General features: G+C 39.7%; 1 protein-coding gene and 1 long non-coding RNA gene across 8 annotated transcripts in view; one reads left to right on the top strand and one right to left on the bottom strand.

Moving 5' to 3' along the window:
• LOC134968899 (uncharacterized) overlaps nt 1–7600 on the bottom strand; it is a 155507-nt gene extending 147907 nt beyond the window's left edge. For 2 of the 4 annotated variants that reach the window (XR_010189354.1, XR_010189355.1), the window contains exon 1: nt 3901–4143. This is a non-coding gene — a long non-coding RNA (uncharacterized LOC134968899). Of the gene's footprint in view, nt 1–3900; nt 4144–5888; nt 6007–7378 lie in introns of those variants that run through there. The other 2 variants (XR_010189353.1, XR_010189352.1) reach the window with 2 other exon arrangements.
• The window catches only part of WT1 (WT1 transcription factor), a 69259-nt gene continuing 48933 nt past the window's right edge, over nt 4020–24345 (top strand). For 3 of the 4 annotated variants that reach the window (XM_063944466.1, XM_063944465.1, XM_063944464.1), the window contains exons 1-3: nt 4020–4804; nt 9919–10041; nt 12762–12864. In XM_063944466.1, the coding sequence (XP_063800536.1) occupies nt 4417–4804; nt 9919–10041; nt 12762–12864 (614 nt within the window). In that variant the 5' untranslated portion in view covers nt 4020–4416. Of the gene's footprint in view, nt 4805–7751; nt 7805–9918; nt 10042–12761; nt 12865–24345 lie in introns of those variants that run through there. The other variant, XM_063944467.1, reaches the window with a different exon arrangement.

The raw sequence follows: 24345 nt of genomic DNA, 5'->3' as shown, positions 1-24345 counted from the left end.
ATTTCAATTAGAACTTTCCAATGATGATCATGGTGCATGTCTTTTTATTATATAAATAGATAGATAGATAGATAGATAGATAGATAGATAGATAGATAGATAGATAGATAGATAGAGCTTTATTCACTAACAGTCATTTATATAGTGCCAGTGTTTTCCATGGCACTTTACAATTGGGAACAAATCATTAATAAGACAAGACTGTAATATTATTATTATTGTTAGTAGTAGTATTATTATTATTATTATTATTATCCTTTATTTATACAGCACCCATTACAGAGTACATAAACAAATGAGCAAAAGAAGAAAACAGCACTTACAGTTCAATACAATATAGGACAAGTATGGAAAACCAGGGGTTCGGTGCCATCGAAGGGAGTATGGAGTAAAAGATAGTGTAAGTAAGAGGAAGAAAGGCACATGAGGGGAGAAGGCCCTGCTCTTGCGTGGTTACAATAAAAAAAAAGAAAAAAGAATGACGCCAGGTCTACATACTATATATATATATATATATATATATATATATAATGTGTGTCTATATCTAGACATCTATATGTACATATCTCTCTTTACACAGATGCTCCCCACTTAACGACAGTTCCATTCCTATGACTACTTTAGGTCATTACACGAATCGGTCGATAAGTGAGGCGCCTGTACAATATGTATGGGGAAGCGGTTAAAATACCACTAGTCGGGAATCCTGACTGGCGGTAAAATTCCGACACCGGAACACCGGCGCCACATGCTATTCTCCCTCTGTGGGTGTGCACGACACCCATAGAGGGAGAATAAGTGCCAGCGGCGTGGCTGGCGCAGCGAGCCCGCAAGGGGCTTTCTAGTGCTCGCCCCGCTGCTGGCATACTGGTGACAGGGATGCTTCTGTCGGTATACTGACGGCCAGTTTCCCGGCTACCGCTATTTCATACCCAACCCTATGTATGCAATTAGGCTGCTGAGATGCCATAGTGCATACTGTACCTACGCCATGCTGCTCTACATGATGTTGTGCAGAATACTGTATTTACTCTGCAACTGCCATTTACAGCTGGTCGGCGATCCGGTCGGCAGTTTGAGCGATCAATAAATAGGTAGGTCGGTAAGTGAGGAACATCTGTATATGCTCTCTCTCCCCATCCATATGTAGGGATATATCTGTATAATGTAGGTACTCAGAGAGGAGACTGAGCTGTAATGGGCAATCAGAGGAAATAACGCTGTTAGCATTGTATTGTATTGTATTGTATTGTATTGTATTGTATTGTATTGTATTGTATTGCACTGCAATCATAGCAGGCGATGAATAACCTGATGTTTTTATAGCTTATGTTACACTGCGCTACCGTAAAGTGTTGGCGCAAACGCAAGTATTGGTAGACGTGAACGCGTGAATCTGCTCGCCCCCTCTCTGTCCTCTGGTATCCTCCCCGGACGGTGCCTCCGGGCTCCTGGCTGACCTTGACTTTGGGACCAGAGAGAAAATAGCCCCTGCTACAATAAGACGGCTATTTTGGGTCCGGTAACCTTGCAGCGGATTTGAATACGAGGAAATGGAAGGAAAGGTGTTTGCCAATTAACGCAGGCGGCTATCATCTCCCGGCTGGGTATTAAATCAGAGCCTGGGCTTCTCAATGGCAGGGCCTGGTTAATTGACCGGCAAATTGACTCCGACACTATTCTTTATTACTGCATTCATTGATTACTGACCACAGGCCTCACACAGTTACTAGGGTGGGGGCGTTATAAACCCACCCGGGGAGCCCATCCACAGGCATCTCTTATGGCTGTAGCTCCAAGCTTTATTTTTTCTGTTTTTAATAGCTAAAGAAGATCGTCAATAGAAAAGAATATGAATATATTATGAATATACTATAACGATTTACTATGGAGAAGATGAGTGTTGCAGCCCTTTCACCCCAAGATGCGACAATACATATCTAATAACCTATAAACCATTTAAGATATAAATAATTCCATGGAATTAGCTAATTTAGGGGTCTATTTACTAAGCCTTGGTTAGAGATAAAGTCGCTGGAGATAAAGTACCAGCGAATCGGATCCTGTCATTTTTCAAACACAGCCTGTGGCCGGTACTTTATCTCCAGCGAGTCTATCTCCAACTGTGGCTTAGTAAATAGACCCCTATATATATTAATACATTATTTGTGTGCGAGTATTTATATATATATATATATATACACACACACACACACACACACACACACACACACACACACACACACACACACACACACACAATCAATACATATGTATTATGTATGATTTATGTATATATACAAACACACACATGCATACATACACACATGCATACACACACACACACACACACACACACACACACACACACACACACACACACACACACACACACACACACACATTCTTTCGTTTTCGTTTATTTAGTATATGCACCTGTTATTTTATTGCATGGAGAACAATAATGCGCACATTTCATGTACCGCCTGCTTGATTTGAAGTTAAGGTAGTCTGTACCCAATTCTTGTAGTCTCTTACTTTAAATATTGCACTCGAATTCCGTAGATTTGGAATATGTAACTACGAATTAACTGCGAAATAGTATATCTTGGTACTGTAAATTGTGCAATCGTCTCCGGGACGTTTATAACCAAAGAAATGATGTTTTGTGTTGTCATTCGTGTTTTATATTGTTTATAACATTATTGTATTAACTTTAAACCTCTAATAGAAGTAGTTTATAACATGCGTATAACGGAGATGCGGGATTCAAGGCCAGGCAATATATTTGCAAAAAGTATTTTTTTTTAAAGCGTTTTACACTGTCTGCAATTTTTTTAAGACTCAAATTCGTTAGTTTTTAATTTTCAGATTTTTTTAGGAGACACGAGAAAGTATGTTTTGAAGACTAATAATAATAATAATAATAATAATAATAATAATAATAATAATAATAATAATGTGTTTGAATACATATTTGCGTTGATAAAATATTAATTATTGATAAAGTGCATTGTCTGATTACTAAAAACGGTTAACCAAAACGGGGTATTTAAATAAGGTAATACATTGGATTTGAATTATGCTTGGCAATAAATATACGTATCAGATATTTAAAATAAATCAGAAATCAACACCAAACAAACAAAAAAACGGAAATGTACTACAAACGTATTCAACATAAATCAAACGTATATCCGTTACACAATTATATATTATAGTGGTAAGATTTAATTACATCAGATTTTGCTTCACTCATTTGCAACGCACATGTCGGCATAAACGCACAAGAACATTCTCTAATTTACCTGTATTATGATACTAAGCAAAACACCAGTTTACCCCCCCCCCCCCCCCCCCTCCCAACAGATCACACGGGGGCACAAATTACAATTAAAACTTTCAGTTTTCAGGGTCGTGTGAAAGTATTTAAGAGGAATAACAAGTCACACTGTAAGTGATAGGAAAAAGGTGAAAGTTCATTATCGTTTAATGTGAATTTAAGGGCTTGCCACTCTGGGTAATTGATGGTTCCCCTCTAATTTGTGACAGATTCCTATCTCTGGGGAGCATCTTGTTTATGTATGTAGAAGCGATCAGAGTACAGTAGTAGCTGGGTGCCCACAGTACATACATACATACATACATACATACATACATACATACATACATACAATTTCAGTTAATAATGTCTTCTGCTAGCTACCAGATGCCAGTGAAACACATGTAACACAATCAGCATAATAATCTGTAACTGATCATGCTAACTAGCATGTATAAAGCTAACCTAGAATCAGCATTATTACAAAGTGCATATATGAGGGTGCATGCATCTAGTGGTAAGCCATGTATATAACCTAGCACCCCTGTGCAACTGATTTCCATGGGGACTATACTTACAGGATCCAATTAATTTCTGCAGCATCCTTGAATTAAAGCCCAGCGCGGGGCTGCTATTGCTGTGGGGTTTGCAGATGAGGCAAGTGCGTCACTTTCATATGTTGTTTTTTTTGTTGTTGTTTTTTTTTTAATGATTGGGGCAAATGTAGTTCAGGAGAGTAAGGCTGTGATGTGAAAGTGGATAGGGGAATGTGTATGAATGGAGCTGAGGCTGAAACTCCACCTCCCAGTGAGAATCCCCTATTAGAGCATTAGGGACCTGGCAAGTAGGAGACACAAGGAGAGGCAGCTCCCACACTCCACATCTCATGCGGGACAAACAGGGTTACTCACTGACACAACTACAAGCAATGTCCTAGGGACCTGTCCTCATCGTCACCTATTCTTCCTGGCTGTGGAGATCCTGTAGAAGCGCAGGATCCCCGGGTTAAGGATCTGGACAGCAGAATTGATCTTTTCCTGGAACAAGGACCTTTCAGTGGGTTGGAGTGGAGCAACCTTCACTACAGTGATCAGATGGGGTCAGATGTGCGGGATATGAATGCCCTTCTCCCTCCTGTCTCCTCTCTGTCCGGGAACAGCAGCTGCAACATGCCAGTCAGCAGCAATGGTCAGTGGGCACCGGTCCTGGACTTCCCCCCGGGGGCACCATACACCTCCCTCACCTCGCACTCCTTCATCAAGCAGGAGCCCAGCTGGAACCCGGACCTGCACGAGGACCAGTGTCTCAGCGCCTTCACTGTCCATTTCTCCGGCCAGTTCACTGGCACTGCTGGGGCATGCAGGTATGGGGCATTCGGGGCGCCCCCTCCAAGTCAGGCACCCACTGGGCAGGCCAGGATGTTCACCAATGCCCCTTACCTGTCCAACTGCTTGGAGAACCAGCAGAGCATCAGGAACCAAGGTAGGTCCCCTGCAAACTGTGTAATGCTCCAGCCTTGTTACAAGGGGACACCCCATGGCATGGCATCAACTGCACCCCATAACCTGCCTTGTAATTACACATTGCATGATTGCAGTTCTTCTTCTCATAGACTGCTGTGCGGGGGGTACACACACACACACACACACACACACACACACACACACACACACACACACACACACACACACACACACACACACTTACTTTTGATATAGTGGGGATGCGGTGAAAATATAGAGATACACAGTATGTCTAGTGGTTTTAACACGTCTGCACTATATATATATATATATATATATATATATATATATATATGTATATATATATATATATATATATATATATATGTATATATATATATATATATATATATATATATATATGTATATATATATCACCAAAGTCTATGTGGGAAGGTTTAGTGAACAATATCAGTACATTGTGCCAATGAGAAGCTCAGTAGGTAATAATATTACATAATAAATTGTATTTAAGAGTAGCTGTATTTGCTCAATTAAACAGCATATAATCTGTACCAGCAAATACTTGTCACTGTTCTGTGCACTAAAACTTTTATTTCTTTTTTTTTTGTGTGCCCAATATGATATTTATTTATTTATTTATTTTGTTTGTTTCCAGACTTCACTATTTTTATCTTTCTGTTGGGGTTAAGTTTATGTAAAACAGAACATGTGTGAGGTTGCTTGGGTCACCTAGGGTGCATGCAGATTATGACTGCCGTACACGTTCAAGTTCAAGATGAATAGCAACAGTGCTGTTACATAACCAGGGCTAGCACAGGCCAGCGTGATATATCTTTATAAAGGGGATTACCGTTCTCCCCAGCCCTCCTCTATACACTCAGTGCTGTGTGACCGTGCAGCCTGCATTATTCATAACCTGTCTACTTGGTTTAGTGGAATATGACATTTTGTACAGCAGCTATAAACAGTCAGCTAAATATCCCACCTAGATGTATTTTCAGACCTACTTATGGCACGTTAATAACATAATGGGCTCTCAGATGTTTTAAACAATTGTTTAAATAAACTCTGAATGTTACCTCTTCCGAGTCTGTTGTTGCTACTGTATATTCATAAAGTGCACAGTCAACTGTAGATTGCACAGTGTCCAACATCTAGATCAGATGCATTAAACGTGGCTGGCCAGCTCTTTTGGATCTACAAGAACCGACATAATAAAGAGACATGCTGAGAGTTGTAGTTCCTTCTATGGCTAAAATACCAAAGAATGCCAATGGTATACCGTATATAGATATGTATGTGTGTGTGTGTGTGTATATATATATATATATATATATATATGTATGTATGTATGTATGTATGTATGTATGTATGTGTGTATGTGTATATATATATACATATATATATATATATATATATATATATATATATAAAAGTTATATCATTCTGCAGATAATTGTGTAGTGTAGTGTAGAATGCTATTGTTAGCCCACTACATAGTACCTACATGTCACCACAATCACAGTAACTGTAATCCTTCATTACCATTTAAACTTTAACACAGAAAACAACTTTAAATCGCTTATAGCACAAATGTGTCCCGGGACCATAGTTCACATAACTGAACAAAAAATGGAGACAGCAGGAAAAAACAGCATTTATTAGTGCAAAAGTCGCGTTCGCCCTAATGAATAGGCTGCAGAATATTTTAGTTAGAAGGGTATTTACTAATTAATTATATTAAGACAGGGAACATGATAATCTTGTAGCTGGTGTGAGATTTGTCAATTTGTGTATGAACTGTAATTTCGCCGGACTGTGACTATCATAAATATCATTGCTAAAAACATAACTTAGTGTAAACATTTATTTTTCAGCTAAGTATGTCACAGTATATATACAGTATATAGCAAGATAAAATGAATACGGCCACTGATCAAAGCATAAAGTTGTATGTATAGTATGTAGGAATACAATATTAATTAGTGTTAGATTTACAAATGTTGTCAAATTAGGTTCGTTAAGAATATCTAATATTATTAAAAAAAACAATATTTAAAAATCATTATACTATTTACGTTTAAAATATAAATTGATAGTACCATGGAATATAGTTTATGATATTAATGTTTTCCTAAGTGTACATGTCTGTGTGGGTTATAATAATAATAATAATAATAATAATAATAATAATAATAATAATAATAATAATAATTATATATATATTTATTACAACCCACAGACGTGTATATATATATATATATATATATATATATATATATATATAAAAATATATATGTGTATATATATAATGGTGTACTCTAAATAATATTAATTACAATTATATTACTATATTTTACATTTTAACTTAATAAAACAAAACCTAGTTAATTGTCATGGGTTGCAATTGTATCTATAACCATCAATAATCTCCATCCTTGCTACATTTCCCAAATATTTGGAATAACACAGAAAGCATAGGATCTGGAGAACACCGCTAATGATGAGGCGCTTGGCCAAGGTTACACACCCCATATACAGGGCCTCTGCATCGTGGGAAAGATTTTACCTTGATGTAACACTATCACTCTATTGCCAAGTCATGATCAGTTTATAGTGAGAGGAGCTTGGTCAGTCCTGCAGCCTCTGCCTGCCCCCCGGTGCCTCCAGCCCGCTCAGACCCGGCCCTTTAGCGGCTTTCCGCACCCTATAATCAGCGCTGTGCGATAAGACGCTAATTACAGAGCACCGGTATCAGAGCGTAGCACGGGCCAGCATCACATTCCTAATGCTTTGGGTCAGGCGAGAGCAGGGAATGTGAGCGAGCATCACCCTGCCTTTCAGATGGGCTTGTCAAGGTCACAGATGAGAATTATCATCTGGACACATTGTGTATCCAGTGCGATGTCTGTCTATTGTAGGGAACAAGGGCTCTCTATTATACACTGACTAAAGGAGCTCAGGCAACAAGGCATCACACAACACACCATGTACTGTACGTGTCATTTACTATATCATCACAACTGTTTATCGTTTCACTGTACATCAATTACTCTCTATCCATTGATGAAACTTTCCAGTGCATCTCTAGCCATATCTATCTATCTATCTATCTATCTATCTATCTATCTATCTATCTATCTATCTATCTATCTATCTATCTATCTATCTATCTATCATCTATCTATCTAATTCTCTATACATAACCTATGGATATATATATATATATATATATATATATATAGATAGATAGATAGATAGATAGATAGATGTGTGTGTGTATATATATATATATATATATATACACATGTACACAAAATACTACGCACACATATAGATATAACTGCACACATGAACGTATATACAGTACATTAGTATTGCCATAGTGAAAGTTATAATAACACATGCAAATGCCAAATATAATACTAACATAAATATGTATAACTGTAACATAGTATACATTATACATTTATTTTCTAGTCTATATCTGATATACAGAATAGGAAGTTTTAATATTTGAAACGAATACCAGATCGGTATTGTGCATAATCATTATAAAGCAATGCCTGCGGCACAGGATATACTGTATTTACAGATTTATTTCAAGAAAACAAAACAAATCAATTACTGATACATTTTTCAGCCAACGCTGCACAATATTGGTTGTCTTGATAAAGATAAGGAGAGGAAATATGCTACATTGTAATTACTTATAGCATTTTTTTTCTACTTAAAACTCTGCTTTCTTAACTTGCCCACTCCCCCCCCTTCCCCCCTCACCTTATAGTAATTAATGAAAGTGACCGTCCTGCACTTGATTAATGATCCCCGGGCCGCATAAAGGGCTGACTCCATTTGTTTTGAATAAATATTGAGAGTTTATTTTTTGACAAGTAATTTTCCATTCACTGGGATGCTGCTATTTTTAGCTGTTTTCCTTTGTAAAAATATCACATAATTTATGAATAACGGATACAGGACCCCGTGGAACGTGGATCACTGTGAGCCACTTCGTTACCGAAGTAGACGTTCTAATAAAGAATAATAATAATAATAATAATAATAATAAATAATGTAGGTTTATTTTTTTATATAGGAGTAACACAGTGCAATTTATTAATGCGAATAATCCAATTAAAAAGTGCTAGATACTTTCTGGAAGACAAGTGTATTTGTGTTAATTTGTTAAATCAATATTCTAGGTTAGTTTAGGCTATAAATATAATAATAACAATAATAATAATAATAATAATAATAATCATTATTATTATTATTATTATTATTATTATTTTTGTTCTGTGAAAACTGACCATGTTTGTTAGTAAATTTAGACTGTAAGCTCCAATGGAACAGAGACTAATGTATATTAGGACAGCACTTTATTAATAAAACATAAATAATGATAATAGTAATATTTCATTTGTCTATAATCGCTTCCAATCCTATGGGTTTTAGTGATCAATATGAAACCTATTTATTAGCTACATATCACAGCATGCTGTTTATTAATTTGCTCTTTGTGGTATTTGAAGTTGTGCTCAAACAGTACAACTACGGAAATATACAATATAAGTGTAGTTACAGACTGATAGATAAACGACATGAATTGTCACCTTTAAACAATAATGTATACAGAGTTACTGTAATGCCAGCTGTAGAATTGTTACAATATATCTATGCTGTCATTTTGATTTTCTACTGAATGGGATATTAAATAAAAATACATGTTAGACTGGTATGACAGCAATGTAACATATATAAACCTTTACATAGAGATGTTTGAATGACACTTGTCTATAGCTGATAGCCAACTATTGTCCTCAGTGATCAGACTAAGGATTAAGGATCATTGTATAAGAGAGAGCAAAGCATTGGAAAAATATCAGCCCCCACTATCACAGCTTAATTTCAAATATATCCAGTTGTAAGAAGTTCCTTAAGCTTTTACCTATATATTTAAAAAGCTTGTAGCACATTGTCTACATAGGGCAACCTGTAATGTAGGATGTGTAGTCATTGAATGTTTTATATTAGCTAAATAATATTGTTATACTCTGTTACTTCTCTCTTGTCATTATGTGTAACAATTCCACTGTCTTGTTTTCTAAGGTTACAGTGCAGTGGCTTTTGATGGGACCCCAAGTTATGGTCATACTCCATCTCACCATACAGCGCAGTTCTCTAACCACTCCTTCAAACATGAAGATCCCATTAGCCAGCAGACGTCTCTGGGTAAGTCTGTTCATTGTACAGTGTACAGTAACCAAGTCTAGCCAAGGATACAGCATATTGTGTATGAAAATATCCCACCAAAGCTGAATAGTCTTTTTGTTACTTGTCATTCGTTACCTTATTTTAAAAATAACACCTAGACACTATAATTTTACAATCAAGTTTTATAAAAAATGTGTTTCCATCACCTCTATTCTCAAGACCTGATTTAAAAAAAAAAAGGAAGACGTAATTGCTTCAGAAATTGCTGCTCATACGTGTGTGTATGTGTGTATATACATAATATATATATATACAGGGTGATTCAAAAGTCACAGTACACTGTTTTGTTTAAAAAACTGTGCAGGAAATGGGAAAACTGACTTAGATTCAAGATGACGCCCATGTTTGGTACATACCCTAAAAGATAGCCCACCTCACCCATACCTTACTGGAGTATTCAGTCTTCCCATTTCCTGCACAGTTTTTGAAGCAAAAGGGTGTACTGCAACTTTTAACTCACCCTGTATATATATATATATATGTATATATATATATATATATATATATATATATATATATAGATATATATATATAGATATACTGTATATACTCTGCTCAAAAAAATAAAAGGAACACTAAAATAACACATCCTAGATCTGAATGAATGAAATATTCTTATTAAATACTTTGTTCTTTACATAGTTGAATGTGCTGACAACAAAATCACACAAAAATTATCAATGGAAATCAAATTTATTAACCCATGGAGGTCTGGATTTGGAGTCACACTCAAAATTAAAGTGGAAAAACACACTACAGGCTGATCCAACTTTGATGTAATGTCCTTAAAACAAGTCAAAATGAGGCTCAGTAGTGTGTGTGGCCTCCACGTGCCTGTATGACCTCCCTACAATGCCTGGGCATGCTCCTGATGAGGTGGCGGATGGTCTCCTGAGGGATCTCCTCCCAGACTTGGACTAAGGCATCCGCCGACTCCTGGACAGTCTGTGGTGCAACGTGGCATTGGTGGATGGAGCGAGACATAATGTCCCAGATGTGCTCAATTGGATTCAGGTCTGGGGAATGGGCGGGCCAGTCCATAGCATCAATGCCTTCGTCTTGTAGGAACTGCTGACACACTCCAGCCACATGAGGTCTAGCATTGTCTTGCATTAGGAGGAACCCAGGGCCAACCGCACCAGCATATGGTCTCACAAGGAGTCTGAGGATCTCATCTCGGTACCTAATGGCAGTCAGGCTACCTCTGGCAAGCACATGGAGGGCTGTGCAGCCCCCAAAGAAATGCCACCCCACACCATTACTGATCCACTGCCAAACCGGTCATGCTGGAGGATGTTGCAGGCAGCAGAACGTTCTCCTTGGCATCTCCAGACTCTGTCACGTCTGTCAGATGTGCTCAGTGAGAACCTGCTTTCATCTGTGAAGAGCACAGGGCACCAGTGGCGAATTTGCCAATCTTGGTGTTCTCTGGCAAATGCCAAACATCCTGCACGGTGTTGGGCTGTAAGCACAACCCCCACCTGTGGACGTCGGGCCCTCATACCACCCTCATGGAGTCTGTTTCTGATCGTTTGAGTAGACACATGCACATTTGTGGCTTGCTGGAGGTCATTTTGCAGGGCTCTGGCAGTGCTCCTCCTTGCACAAAGGCGGAGGTAGCGGTCCTGCTGCTGGGTTGTTGCCATCCTACGGCCTCCTCCATGTCTCCTGATGTAATGGCCTGTCTCCTGGTAGCGCCTCCATACTCTGGACACTACGCTGACACACACAGCAAACCTTCTTGCCACAGCTCGCATTGATGTGCCATCCTGGATGAGCTGCACTACCTGAGCCACTTGTGTGGGTTGTAGACTCTGTCTCATGCTACACTAGAGTGAAAGCACCGCCAGCTTTCAAAAGTGACCAAAACATCAGCCAGAAAGCATAGGAGCTGAGAAGTGGTCTGTGGTCACCACCTGCAGAACAACTCCTTTATTGGAGGTGTCTTGCTAATTGCCTATAATTTCCCCATATTGTCTATTCCATTTGCACAAAAGCATGTGAAATTGATTGTCAATCAGTGTTGCTTCCTAAGTGGACAGTTTGATTTCACAGAAGTGTGATTGACTTGGAGTTACATTGTGTTGTTTAAGTGTTCCCTTTATTTTTTTGAGCAGTATATATATATATATATATATATATATATACACACACACACATTTATATATATATATTACACACACATACTGTATACACACACACACACACACACACACACACACACACACACACACACACACACACACACACACACCTATCTATCTATCTATCTATCTATCTATCTATCTATCTATCTATCTATCTATCTATCATCTATCTATTTATCTATCTATCTATCTATTTATCTATCTATCTAATGTGAAACAAAGGTGTTTTGTCTCCTATTAATAGCTTGTGTAAATATCTGATTTTCTAATTCCACATTATCATATATTACCTACTACTAACACATGTACATGGTCCAGTCTGCTGTAGACAATTGAACATTCAACCAATTTTTTAAATGCTTGTGCTTAGCATAGTGCAGCCTATAAATCACTAGTGATCAGTGCAGTCCCCAGGATGTGATTTGCTTGTGGAATCTGTGCAGAAGACATGGGGGTGGGAGGTAATTGATGCAGAGGATGAGTGACCCAGTGGTTTTGATGGTTTGCTAACTGGATTTGATTTCCCTGCAGGAGATCAGCAGTATTCCGTGCCTCCTCCAGTGTATGGCTGTCACACCCCTACTGACAGCTGTACAGGCAGCCAAGCTCTTCTACTGAGATCTCCATACAACAGGTATGTTCCCCAGGCGTCCGCCTCAGCTGTCTAGATCAACACTTTATAACACATAGAATAATTCATCTATAGGTCTTTTAAGGCCAGAGCGGACTGTAAAAGATTATCAGTCATTTTGACATCTTCTCCCCCTGAGCTCTGATACTTTTTGTACAAGTCATATAAATGGCACGAAGACATTAAACTCTGGTTCATGGGAATACAATGATAATATTTGCATTATCAATAGAGTAGCATTGCAAATATTAATTGATGCATATGACTCTGCAGTTTAAAGTGAAGACATCACTATTCATTTTTTATTCATGTACCGTATCAATAAATGTATCTTTTTTTGTGATTTATTGCAGAAATATTTCATTTTTATATTATATGTCAGTGTGTCTCAAACCATCATTGGCCAATGGCCACAAAAGTAAAGTGAGGAGACACATGTTGTAGGCACTATTGAGGAGAATAAATAAGAGTACATGCAAACAATAGATATGTATTTAGGGGGTTATTCAGAGTTGTTAGTAAACAAAAAAAGTTAGCAATTGGGCAAAACCATGTTACACTGCAGGTGGGGCAGCAGTAACATGTGCAGAGAGAGTTAGATTTGGGTGGGATGTGTTCAAACAGATCTAAATTGCAGTGTAAAAATAAAGCACCCAGTATTTAACCTGCACAGAAACAATATAACCCACCCAAATCTGAATCTCTCTGCACATGTTACATATGCACCACCTGCAGTGCACATGGTTTTACCCAATTATTAGCAAACATAAAAAATTAGACAAACCAAAGAAGAACCTCCTTAATACCAATAATGTAGCCTGATGCCTCATTGCCTCACTGTTAGTTTCTGTGTGGGGGCTATTTTGTTTGTTTCTGCAACTTGTATTGTACTGTATATTTTGGACGCATGAGCTTCTTGCAGCTAATGTATATACTGTACTATGAAGACTAATATTTCTCATTTTACTTATTGTTATACATTGATAGAAATAAAAAATCCAGATATGTATTGATTGCATAGCAGATACTCACAAAAACAATATTACCTGGCCACAAATTCTTTTTGAATTTCTTAAGAAAATTCTGTTCCTGAACATACTTTCTTACAGGAAGTTTGTTCTTGCTCATTCTCACAGTGTGTGAACGAACCACAGATTGCACCTTTTAGAGCTTTATATTCTTATGCATTGATCCATCACATGCCACAAGCCTGAGGTTTGGAACAGTTTGTAAGAATGCTTACATACAGTAAAAGCTAAGATTACATCTCAATTATGGTGCAACTCCAGTGAAAGGAAATCTACATTGTCTATCCTCTTGTGCAAAAGTGCTTTATATTACTTCAAGGGGTATTAACAAAAAAAGTGAACAAAGGAGTTTACAAAGGGTTAACGGAAAAAAAGGGCATGGTTTTGTCTCCCCCCCCCCCCCCCCCCTCCTCTGCCCCAAATGACCTCTGAGCCTAGGTTAGAAAATAGAGAAATCTGTGTGGGGTCCCTCTTATTTTTCAATAACAAGCCGAGGCAGCTTACACCGAACTAAGAGTGACACACAATGTGGGGTCCTCCTGCCATAACGACTCCCAGCACCAACTTAATTAAAAGCTAAATTTGAATATATTGAGGGCAGTGGTGCTGAGAGAGGGAGGGGGGTGTGGGTACAAATGACCTGGGTCCAGGTCTGATGGAGGGGCCCAGTGAGGGCACAGGCACCCCCCAGCTCTTCTCCTCAGTGTGCTGGGCTGCAGTGTGGCCAGGGGTGCGCTTAAAGTACAATTTTTTCAGTATTTTTCTCCTAAGGGTGCATGGCCACGCCTCCTGTAATTAGACCACACCCCTTGAAAAGTACCTGGGCCCAGCCAAGCTCTATATGCCCTGACTGAGGGACATATCTATTAATGATCAGGTTCTAGACCCAATAATTACAATTACTTATCACCATTTATTGCAGCAATCAGAAAGTATGGATTACCCAAAAGTATTAAAATATACATGCCAATCGGAGTCTGAGGGGGTCTGGGACTCAGGGTCGACAGCAAAAAGGTCGACACACCTTAGGTCGACGCCAATTGGTCGACACACCTTAGGTCGACATGGACAAAAGGTCGACAGGAACAAGGTCGGCATGGAAAAAGGTCGACATGAGTTTTTTATGTTTTTTTGGTGTCGTTTTCTTCGTAGAGTGACCGGGAACCCCAATTAGTGCACCGCGTCCCCTCGCATGGCTCGCTTCGTTCGACATGCTTCGGGCAAGGTGCCTTCGCTCCGCTACCGCTTCGCTCGGCACAGATTACCGTTCCAATCGTAGTCCACGTGGATCGTTAAGTATGAAAAGGTTCCAAAAAAAGGAAAAAATTGTGAAAAACTCATGTCGACCTTTTTCCATGTCGACCTTGTTCCTGTCGACCTTTTGCCCATGTCGACCTTTTGTCCATGTCGACCTAAGGTGTGTCGACCAACTGGCGTCGACCTAAGGTGTGTCAACCTTTTTGCTGTCGACCTGGAGTCCGGATACCGTCTGAGGTATGCTAGAATTGAAGTGATCGCTAATATGATCACTTAACTTATCCATTGGGAGCAGGGCACAGCTGAATGGAAAGTGTCAGGGAGGGATCCTATGGATCCATCTCCGGTTCGTCACTGGGGGCCAAGCTCTGGAATTCTTTGCTTTCTGGAGTTTGGTAAATTCTTCATATAAGCAGCCCCGATACGTTCCTATGGGCCCTGCTTCAGAAATGGAAAATAAATGATCGCAGCAGATCTCTCTGAAAACTGCTGCAAGCCCCACTTCCCCCGTATATACTGTACATTCAGGAAATACTTATTATTAATTACGTATACCCAGCAAAAATGGGTGCAGTATTAATATTAATTGATAAACAGACCCCAAAGTTTGCTCCAACAAAGCAGAGTTTCTTTTTTCCTTCTTTTGGTTCTTGATATGAACCAAACCTTGTAAACATGACAAGTGAAAGCATTGCCCATAGCATCCAATCATATTCTAGCCATCACTAATGCACTAAATAAATGTTATATGGTAGATGATGGGTTGATATGGACGACTTCTACACTTGTACTATATTAGGTTTGTTACATTTCCCCAATATTACATGGAAGGGAGCCTTATTGGCTGCATTACATTAGTTGCAGTGGGTGAATACTTAAAATACAAAGTAATAGATACTCATACATGAAGAATACTTCCACGGAGATTCATCCTTTCCATCACGAAAGTGCTAGGTGAGGCATCCATATTGGGTGCTCTGCATAGGATTAGAATGGGTGGTCTGACCAACACATGTTATGATTCCACTTTTGGGGGATACAAAGTACAAAATTCAGTATAAGAACTCCAGTATGCCCACAGAATCATATATACGTCACCAGGGCCGGTTCTTGGCCTTGTGGCGCCCCGGGCAAAGTATAGGGGCGTGGCTTCAAATGGGGGCGTGGTCAGTTACGCCCCCATTTATGCCCCCTGTAGCGACGCTGAAAGAAAAAATAAAATTAAAAAAAGTATACTTACCATCCCCATTCCTGATCCAGACCGCTGCAGACCTCCTCTGCCGGCGGCGCCGCTTTTCTCCTCTCCTCTCCTCGATCTATGGGAGAGACGTTATTACGTCTCTCCCATAGAACAGCATAGACACTAGAGGTCAATTATGACCCCTAGTGTCTGTACCACTATGCTGTGCGGTGCGCGATGATGTCATCGCGCACCGCACAGCAAAGGTCCTCTACATGAAGGGAAACTAGACCGTAGCGTCTGGTTCCCTTCAAAGCGGGGGGGCACAGCGGGGCACTGCGGGGGGCACAGTGGCGGATCTTGCCCTGGTGCGGCGCCCTCCGGAAGGCGGCGCCCCGGGCAAAAGTACCGCTTGCCCGTGGCAAGATCCGGCACTGTTCGTCACATTGTTCAAGTCACTTATGAGTATATCTGTCACTGAGAAAAAGAGGCTATAGCCAATCACAGCTGACAATGACACCCATCAGGTATAGTTAAAAATCCAGGATTCATTTTGCTTGGTTCCTGTGTTTTATGCCCTAGAAAATCACAGTGACATCACCGTGTTGCATCAAACGTGATTTTCTCCTGGTAACTAGACCATCAATGAGTCAGCTATCCAGTGCAAGGCAGTACAAATAGAGCCATGCTGACATAGATCTAAGGGTAATTTCTCATTTGCAGGGGAAATATCTATACTTATAATAAAGGGGGTAATTCAGACCTGATAGTAGCAGCAAATTTGTTAGTAGTTGGGAAAAACCATGTGCACTGCAGGTGTAGCAGATATAACATGTGCAGAGAGAGTTAGATTTATGTGGGTTATTTTGTTTCTGTGCAGGGTAAATACTGGCTGCTTTATTTTACACTGCAATTTAGATTTCAGTTGAACACACCCCACCCAAATCTAACTCTCTCTGGACATGTTACATTATATCTGCCCCCCTTGCAGTGCACATAGTTTTGCCCAACTGCTAACAAATTTGCTGCTACAATCAGGTCTGAATCACCCCCAAAGTTGTAATGGTTGTGTCTGTACATAGAATTTTTTTGGGAGAAATGTACTCATTGGGACTGTGTATGAACTATGGAGACAAAAACATTTTGGGGGAGAATTTTTGTTTGTTTGTCTGTTCATTCCGGCATCACACAAAAACTACAGGATGAATTTGGATTGCGTTTTCACTATTGTATAGCTTAGTCACAGAGAAAGAAATGGAGGTATGTAATATCTCAATGTGACATCAGGGGGAGGAGCAATAAAGGAAAAAACAGATGCTTGACACTCGTTGCGTACATTTGGAGTAAATATACTTCTCGGGACAGTTTTTGAACTATGGAGACAAAACATTTTTTCTTGGAATTTGCATAGGCTCATCAAGGCTGAAATGACTTTATGTATGTATGTATGTATGTATGTATGTATGTATGTATGTATGTATATATATATATATTGCACATGCCAAACACAAACAGTTATATATGTATGCATATATAAATACATACAGTAGATATAGATCTATTTCACTGGAAAATCTGACTATATAGTAATCACTGATCAGGCAGATTATCTTGACTCATGAAGTTGTAGTATACATGTCAATCCAGAAGTTGGTGCTCCAAGACAAATACTACACATCATAGAGTCACTGGTCATGTTGCTTGCAATCTTTCAGTGCTACTGCAGGTTAAGTAGCAACGGATTTGGGATCTACAAGATATTATTTGTTTGACTAAAGTGTTTTTAGATTGGACTTTGAGATTGATTACCCTTTGCATTAGATTCTGTGGTTTACATAAAAAAATAGAAAACTGTGGATTATTGCTTATCGGTGTACTGTCACAGGGACAAACGATCAGGACTGCAGGTGTAGGTCTCAGGATCAGCTGCTTCTCCCATGAGCAGCTCTACGTGACTTGCTTACAAGATAGTAGCCCTAAGCATCTTTTTGTGTTAATTGCCTGATGGAAAATCAGCAAATAATATTTACAAAGACATTTTGTGATCAAGGTATACAACATAAAATATACATCACAATATTCATCACAATATAAGATGGCACTACTGTCTTTGTAAAATTAGTTAATCGGAGCAATAACAGACATCTACATGGGAGAGCCACGGGCGAACACTAGTCAATAATAAAAACTGAAGAGGCACTGATAATAAACACCTCCAGTAGTTAAAATAATGTGAAATATAAAGGAACCCCAACCCCAAAAAACTAAAAAAGCAAATAAAAAACAAAAAAGACACCCTAATTGCCAATACAACATCCTTGAATGAAATGACACAGACTTGGTTGTCTGAAGGTGTAGCCCCCCATCACTATAATTAGTGTGAACAAACTTTACATTTTTTATAAAATCAAATACAGGTATAATCATTTGGACATGTAAACGACCGTAAGGGGAAGTGTTACTAAGCAACATCCTACATTTCTGTTTTACCAAACACGATCATTTACTTTTAAGAGTTTCCACTTTTTCAAGAACAACTGACAGAGAAGATTTAATGAAGGTTCAAGACACACTTAAAGTATCATATTCCCTTTCATAACATTTCCAGCAGTGAATAGGAAATAATTTCTCAACTCTCTGTGAACTTGGATCCAGTCCTGTATCACTCTGATAAGACCTGTCTGGTGACTGGTACAAACTGCACCATATAGCTGATGCGTAACTGGAAGTCATTTTCCCCCAGGATGACTCAATTTCCAATAAATATTCATTCTACACTGGTATGAGGTCATTACCTACTTTCTCCCTGCTCAGTAACGTATGACGTCAGAGATGGCCTATTGTGGACCGCAGTGAAAGTGTAACCGGAGGCTCTGCACACCCTCTCTGGGACCTACAGGATTGTAAGTGGTGCCTTTGGGAGATGTTCTCTGATTCTGTACATCCTGCAGCAGTTTGAAAAAAACATATAGTAGGGAAACAACCTACAGATTAGCAACTGTAGTGCACATCTTGCAGGAACAGGGTTACTTGGATAGCTGCAGAGGTTCAGGACGTTAAGGATTCCAAAAAATCCAGTTTGCACTATTCTTTCTTTAATTTTTTTTCAAAGTGAATGAGTGTTGGGATAGAACAATGTTCTGCAGAATGCAGAGCAGAGATGAGCACAATTTCCAGTACGGTTCTGCAGAATGTTCACTTACATTTCATAATTAGAAACACATTTTGACCATTTCTCCAGCCAAATTTGGCCCATGGGTTCTACACCCATGTTCTTTCTATTCCCATGCATGTAAACAGGTCTGACAATGGAACCCATGCTTTCCAGTGGCAGTATACCCATTTTCTTTTATTTTGCATTCATTAACACTGCGGCAGGGGCCTTGTCAAATTCCAACTAAATCTGTGTTTTCAAAGTTGTTATGTAGTTCCATCACCCTCATCAATTGCTTGATTAAACTTCCAGATGACCTAGGCTAAAACATACATACTCCCCCCCCCCCCCCTCCCCCTAGCCGCAATCTTAACGGTCCAGATAAGAACATTTTTAGTGGAGTACTTTAAAGACGATCGCTTGCAGCCCTCCAGCCGACCCAGATGGTGCTATTGCACAGTGTGCATAATGTAAAGGTTTTGGCATGGTGACATCAGTTCAGCCATTTGGTGGTCACTTTGAGAACTACCAGTGTTTTCCCATAACACCTCCATGTTGCAGTTTGATAAATAACAAGCTGTGCTGTGGCCAATAGCTTTGGAAGTTATATTAATTAAGCTCTGTGCCCACTGTCAGCTTAGAATTCATTTATTTTATTCCCCTCGCCAGTAAGTCCTGACGCCCTAGGCGGCAGCCTAATGAGCCTAATGGTTGATCATGCACCACCCTCAACAATGATTTTGAATAAAGAGGAGAGGAGAAGGATGCCCAACTATAGACAATGGACCTCCATGGCTCTGCAGGGCACATAGCTGTCTTTACAAAGTGGGTGACAGGACCGGGTCATTAATGATGTCAGAACAGTATTACGGCAGTCTGGGGCTATGAGGCATCAGGAGATGTTTCACTGAAGATATAAGTTAATGTGATGGCTTTAAGGATAATTCAAACCTTTATTTTTTATTCAAACTAACCCCATCTACTTTCCTGCTTCTTATCTGAACTATGGTGCTTTCTCTTCTGGTACATCATCATCTTTGCAGATAAGATCCCTGCAAAAAATAATGCTTCGACAAAGGATGGTAGACTGTATATGTTGATGTAAGCCCCACTTTCTTCTTACATCATAACATCCATTTCTGTCCTCTACAGCAGCGGCTCTTACCTGTTTGGAAGGGGGGTTGGAGGTGCTGCCACTGCTTGTGCTGCCCAGCTGCCAACTGAGTCCCAACACCGGCGCAATGGATCTGACAGGCACCGGGACTGGTGCATGCTCAATAGTGGCATCGATACGGCACATGCGCAAAACACTGCTTCTATGGACTGCATCGGCAGAAGCCCATAGAAGCCGGGTAGGGCTGCATGGAAGGCAGGGAGTGGCTCTCTATAAATTGCAGCCCGTACTGGCAGTCCCAGAAGGAGAAAACACCTCCCAATGGGACTGCCTGTCCTGTGTATGATTGGCAGGTAGCACTTTCAGTGGGAAGTCACTGTCAGTCGCAGTGTAGCTTGTGCAGTCACGGACTGCAACTGACTCACTGATGTGGTGCACTTTACTTGGTAGGTACAATCCGCCACGGTTCCTGAGAAATAACAGCAAAAGTGGCATTTTGCGCAGATGGGAAATCAACAGGCAAATGGCTGCTGTGGACCGCGCACAGTACCAGAGTATACTAGTGCTCAGAGTACAGATAAGCAGTGTCGGCTAGAGGAAAGGGAAGGTGGCCCATATGTAGACAGCACACAGGCTCATTCCTCTCATTATATGCCCCTGCTTTAGAGTTATTATCTTTTAAAGATTAGGGGACAGTAATGGAGTCAGGGCGAGCACTCCATTTTGGGCCACCAATTCAATGTTCCAAGTTTATTCAATAATGATGACCCTGAAATTTAAAGAGTGATAACAGGAGCAGGAATTAAGGTCAACATAATGATATATCCCAATTTTAATGTGACCCGCGGGAGGGGCCACAATAATACGAGTAAGGGGCAGTGAGGGAAGGAGGTTAATTTTTTAAATGTTTCCACCGAAAAGGTTAAATCATACTCTAAAAGTTAAGGGACAGTCATGGGGTCAGGGAGACCTCTCCAGTCCAAAGAATCAAGATAACAAGATGGGGGTGAGAACTTGGGATGAGTGTAGTGAGTACTTGAGAGAGTTCTGTAAGATGTGGCTGCAGAGAATTATGGTAAGGGGTATATATATGTTAAATATATCATTAGGCTCATCCACGCCATTGTGCTTGCAATGCGGTTTGTATGTGTTAGTCAATTCCATAACACATTGATCTCAGTGGAGTGAACCTTTGCGTAGAAGTACAGAAGCCCCGTTTTTGTGTTTGACTGAGAACATGCTTAAAACACACTTGTTTTAGTTGTGATGTTGTTAAAAAAATGATATTTTGATGTGAATGAGCCGTAGTGGTAGTGGGAGACAGTGAAAGAGTTGGTAAAAAGGTGCAGCTAAGGTCATATTACTTTAATTCTCTATATGAAAAACCTCCATAACAATACTAGTTAGAAGTTAGAGAAGGGTGTTCCATAAAAGTTAATAGGGTATAGGGAAAACTATATTAGGAAGGAACCTGATGATGTGTTCCAAATCCTTACAGTGTGCTTTTCCCTCTTTTTATAATGGTATCTTCAAAATCTTGCCATCCATACTCTCCCTCTACTGTATCTATAAAATTCAACGTCCAGTTTTGCATACCTGGCAGTTGCATGGTATGGCTGCTATGCTTGAGTTCCTGCCTGTGTTGGTACCTGTAACCAGCGTAGTAACAGGGTGGCAGTGTGTCCTGTGCCGGCCCCTCCCTTAAACCTGTGACATCATGCCTAGGAGGTGGAGCCACCAGCTCTGGGAAGTAGAGCACTGCTTTCAGTATCCCTTGGACGCTTTGGGAAGCTCTTCTTCAGTAGGGCCACTAGCTGGTACTGTGGAGAGGCAAAGGTGCTGCCCTCAGGCCCTGCGATGGCACCGCTCGCACGCCCGTTACGGAGATGTCAGTAACATAAAAAGTAAAATAATTTCTGATGTCTGACAGTTTCCATCATGTATGTAAATGCCCTTAGTATTCGTCAATCTTGAAAATAGCACTATAAGATACTAATGGTCACTATTGCTGTATCCCCAGACCAACAGTTCCTAAACGTGTGGGTTGCAGAACTATATGGAAGTTTTGAAAAACAGTTACTTTAATCCTGGTCTGTGTGAGCGTCCAGTAGTAAATCACAGTGAAACACACATTGAATGCACTACTGTGAGATACAGCACAATTGCAATTTTGCATATATGCAAAGGTGTAAATACCACTGAACTTGGGGGTGCAACTTTTCTAAGTTTGGGAGTGGGGGTGGGACGGGGGGTGGGACTAAAAAAACGTTTCACCCGGGCAATTTTGATTTGGGTGTGTCCAAACTAAAATCTAAATTGCAGTGTAAAAAAAGCTGTCCAGCATTTACGGGCTACATGCAGAATCAGTCAGTAGTTACCCTGCATACACAAAAAAATAATACAAGAGAAAAAAATTTGTTTTACACCTGCATGAAAATGCGCATGTGGGCAGCAAAAGGATGGGGATCTGGAAAAGGGTGTTACCTTCACCCACACAAACACTCTAGGGAAACAAATTTCCAGATATCCCTTCCCCTGCGCTCTTTAAATGATAAATAGTAAGGAAATAAGCCCGACTTATCTTAAAGCAGAGAGATCTCCTCACGTACTGCTATCTCCCGGGTTTATTCTGCACCTCAATAATAGTCACATATATTCCCCAGTGATGTTACATGTGGAAAAAGAAATTAAAACACAATCTAGTGTAATAAATTCATAACACTCTTGGTTAAAAGAAATTTTGCAACAGAGATTTTAACTTGATAATGAATATCAGTCCAACAGATAAAAAAAATCTCTATTTTAATTTTAAAATTGCAATCCAGATATCAGCATTTTTCATCATAAGCAGAAAAGAAATGTATCCATTTCACATCCCAAACTTATGGGGGTGGCCTCCTACCAGATTTCAGGATTAAAAGTGCACGTATCAAAGCTGCATAGATGTTCTATGTCCCAAAGGGAAGCCGGCTCCAATCGTGGATACTTTGTCCTCTCCTCGTCTGGTCGGTTCGCCACCAATCTCCTCCGTTTTAGCCAACGCGTTTCGATCGGATGATCTTTCTCAAGCCTTGAGAAAGATCATCCGATCGAAACGCGTTGGATAAAACGGAGGAGATTGGTGGCGAACCGACCAGACGAGGAGAGGACAAAGTATCCACGATTGGAGCCGGCTTCCCTTTGGGACATAGAACATCTATGCAGCTTTGATACGTGCACTTTTAATCCTGAAATCTGGTAGGAGGCCACCCCCATAAGTTTGGGATGTGAAATGGATACATTTCTTTTCTGCTTATGATGAAAAATGCTGATATCTGGATTGCAATTTTAAAATTAAAATAGAGATTTTTTTTATCTGTTGGACTGATATTCATTATCAAGTTAAAATCTCTGTTGCAAAATTTCTTTTAACCAAGAGTGTTATGAATTTATTACACTAGATTGTGTTTTAATTTCTTTTTCCACATGTAACATCACTGGGGAATATATGTGACTATTATTGAGGTGCAGAATAAACCCGGGAGATAGCAGTACGTGAGGAGATCTCTCTGCTTTAAGATAAGTCGGGCTTATTTCCTTACTATTTATCATTTAAAGAGCGCAGGGGAAGGGATATCTGGAAATTTGTTTCCACAAAAAAATAATGTATTTGCACCCCTTGTATTGCAAGATGGTTTGTTCCAGGTGTACAGTTGCTTGCTTTTAAAGACCCTGCCCCTTTATTTCTGCACATGCGTACAAAGCACCACAA

This window comes from Pseudophryne corroboree, chromosome 11 (assembly GCF_028390025.1).
Source record: "Pseudophryne corroboree isolate aPseCor3 chromosome 11, aPseCor3.hap2, whole genome shotgun sequence".
Classification (NCBI taxonomy): Eukaryota; Metazoa; Chordata; class Amphibia; order Anura; family Myobatrachidae; genus Pseudophryne; species Pseudophryne corroboree.
The sequence above is the reverse complement of the archived record's forward strand: the minus strand, read 5'-3'. Positions and strand labels throughout refer to the sequence as shown.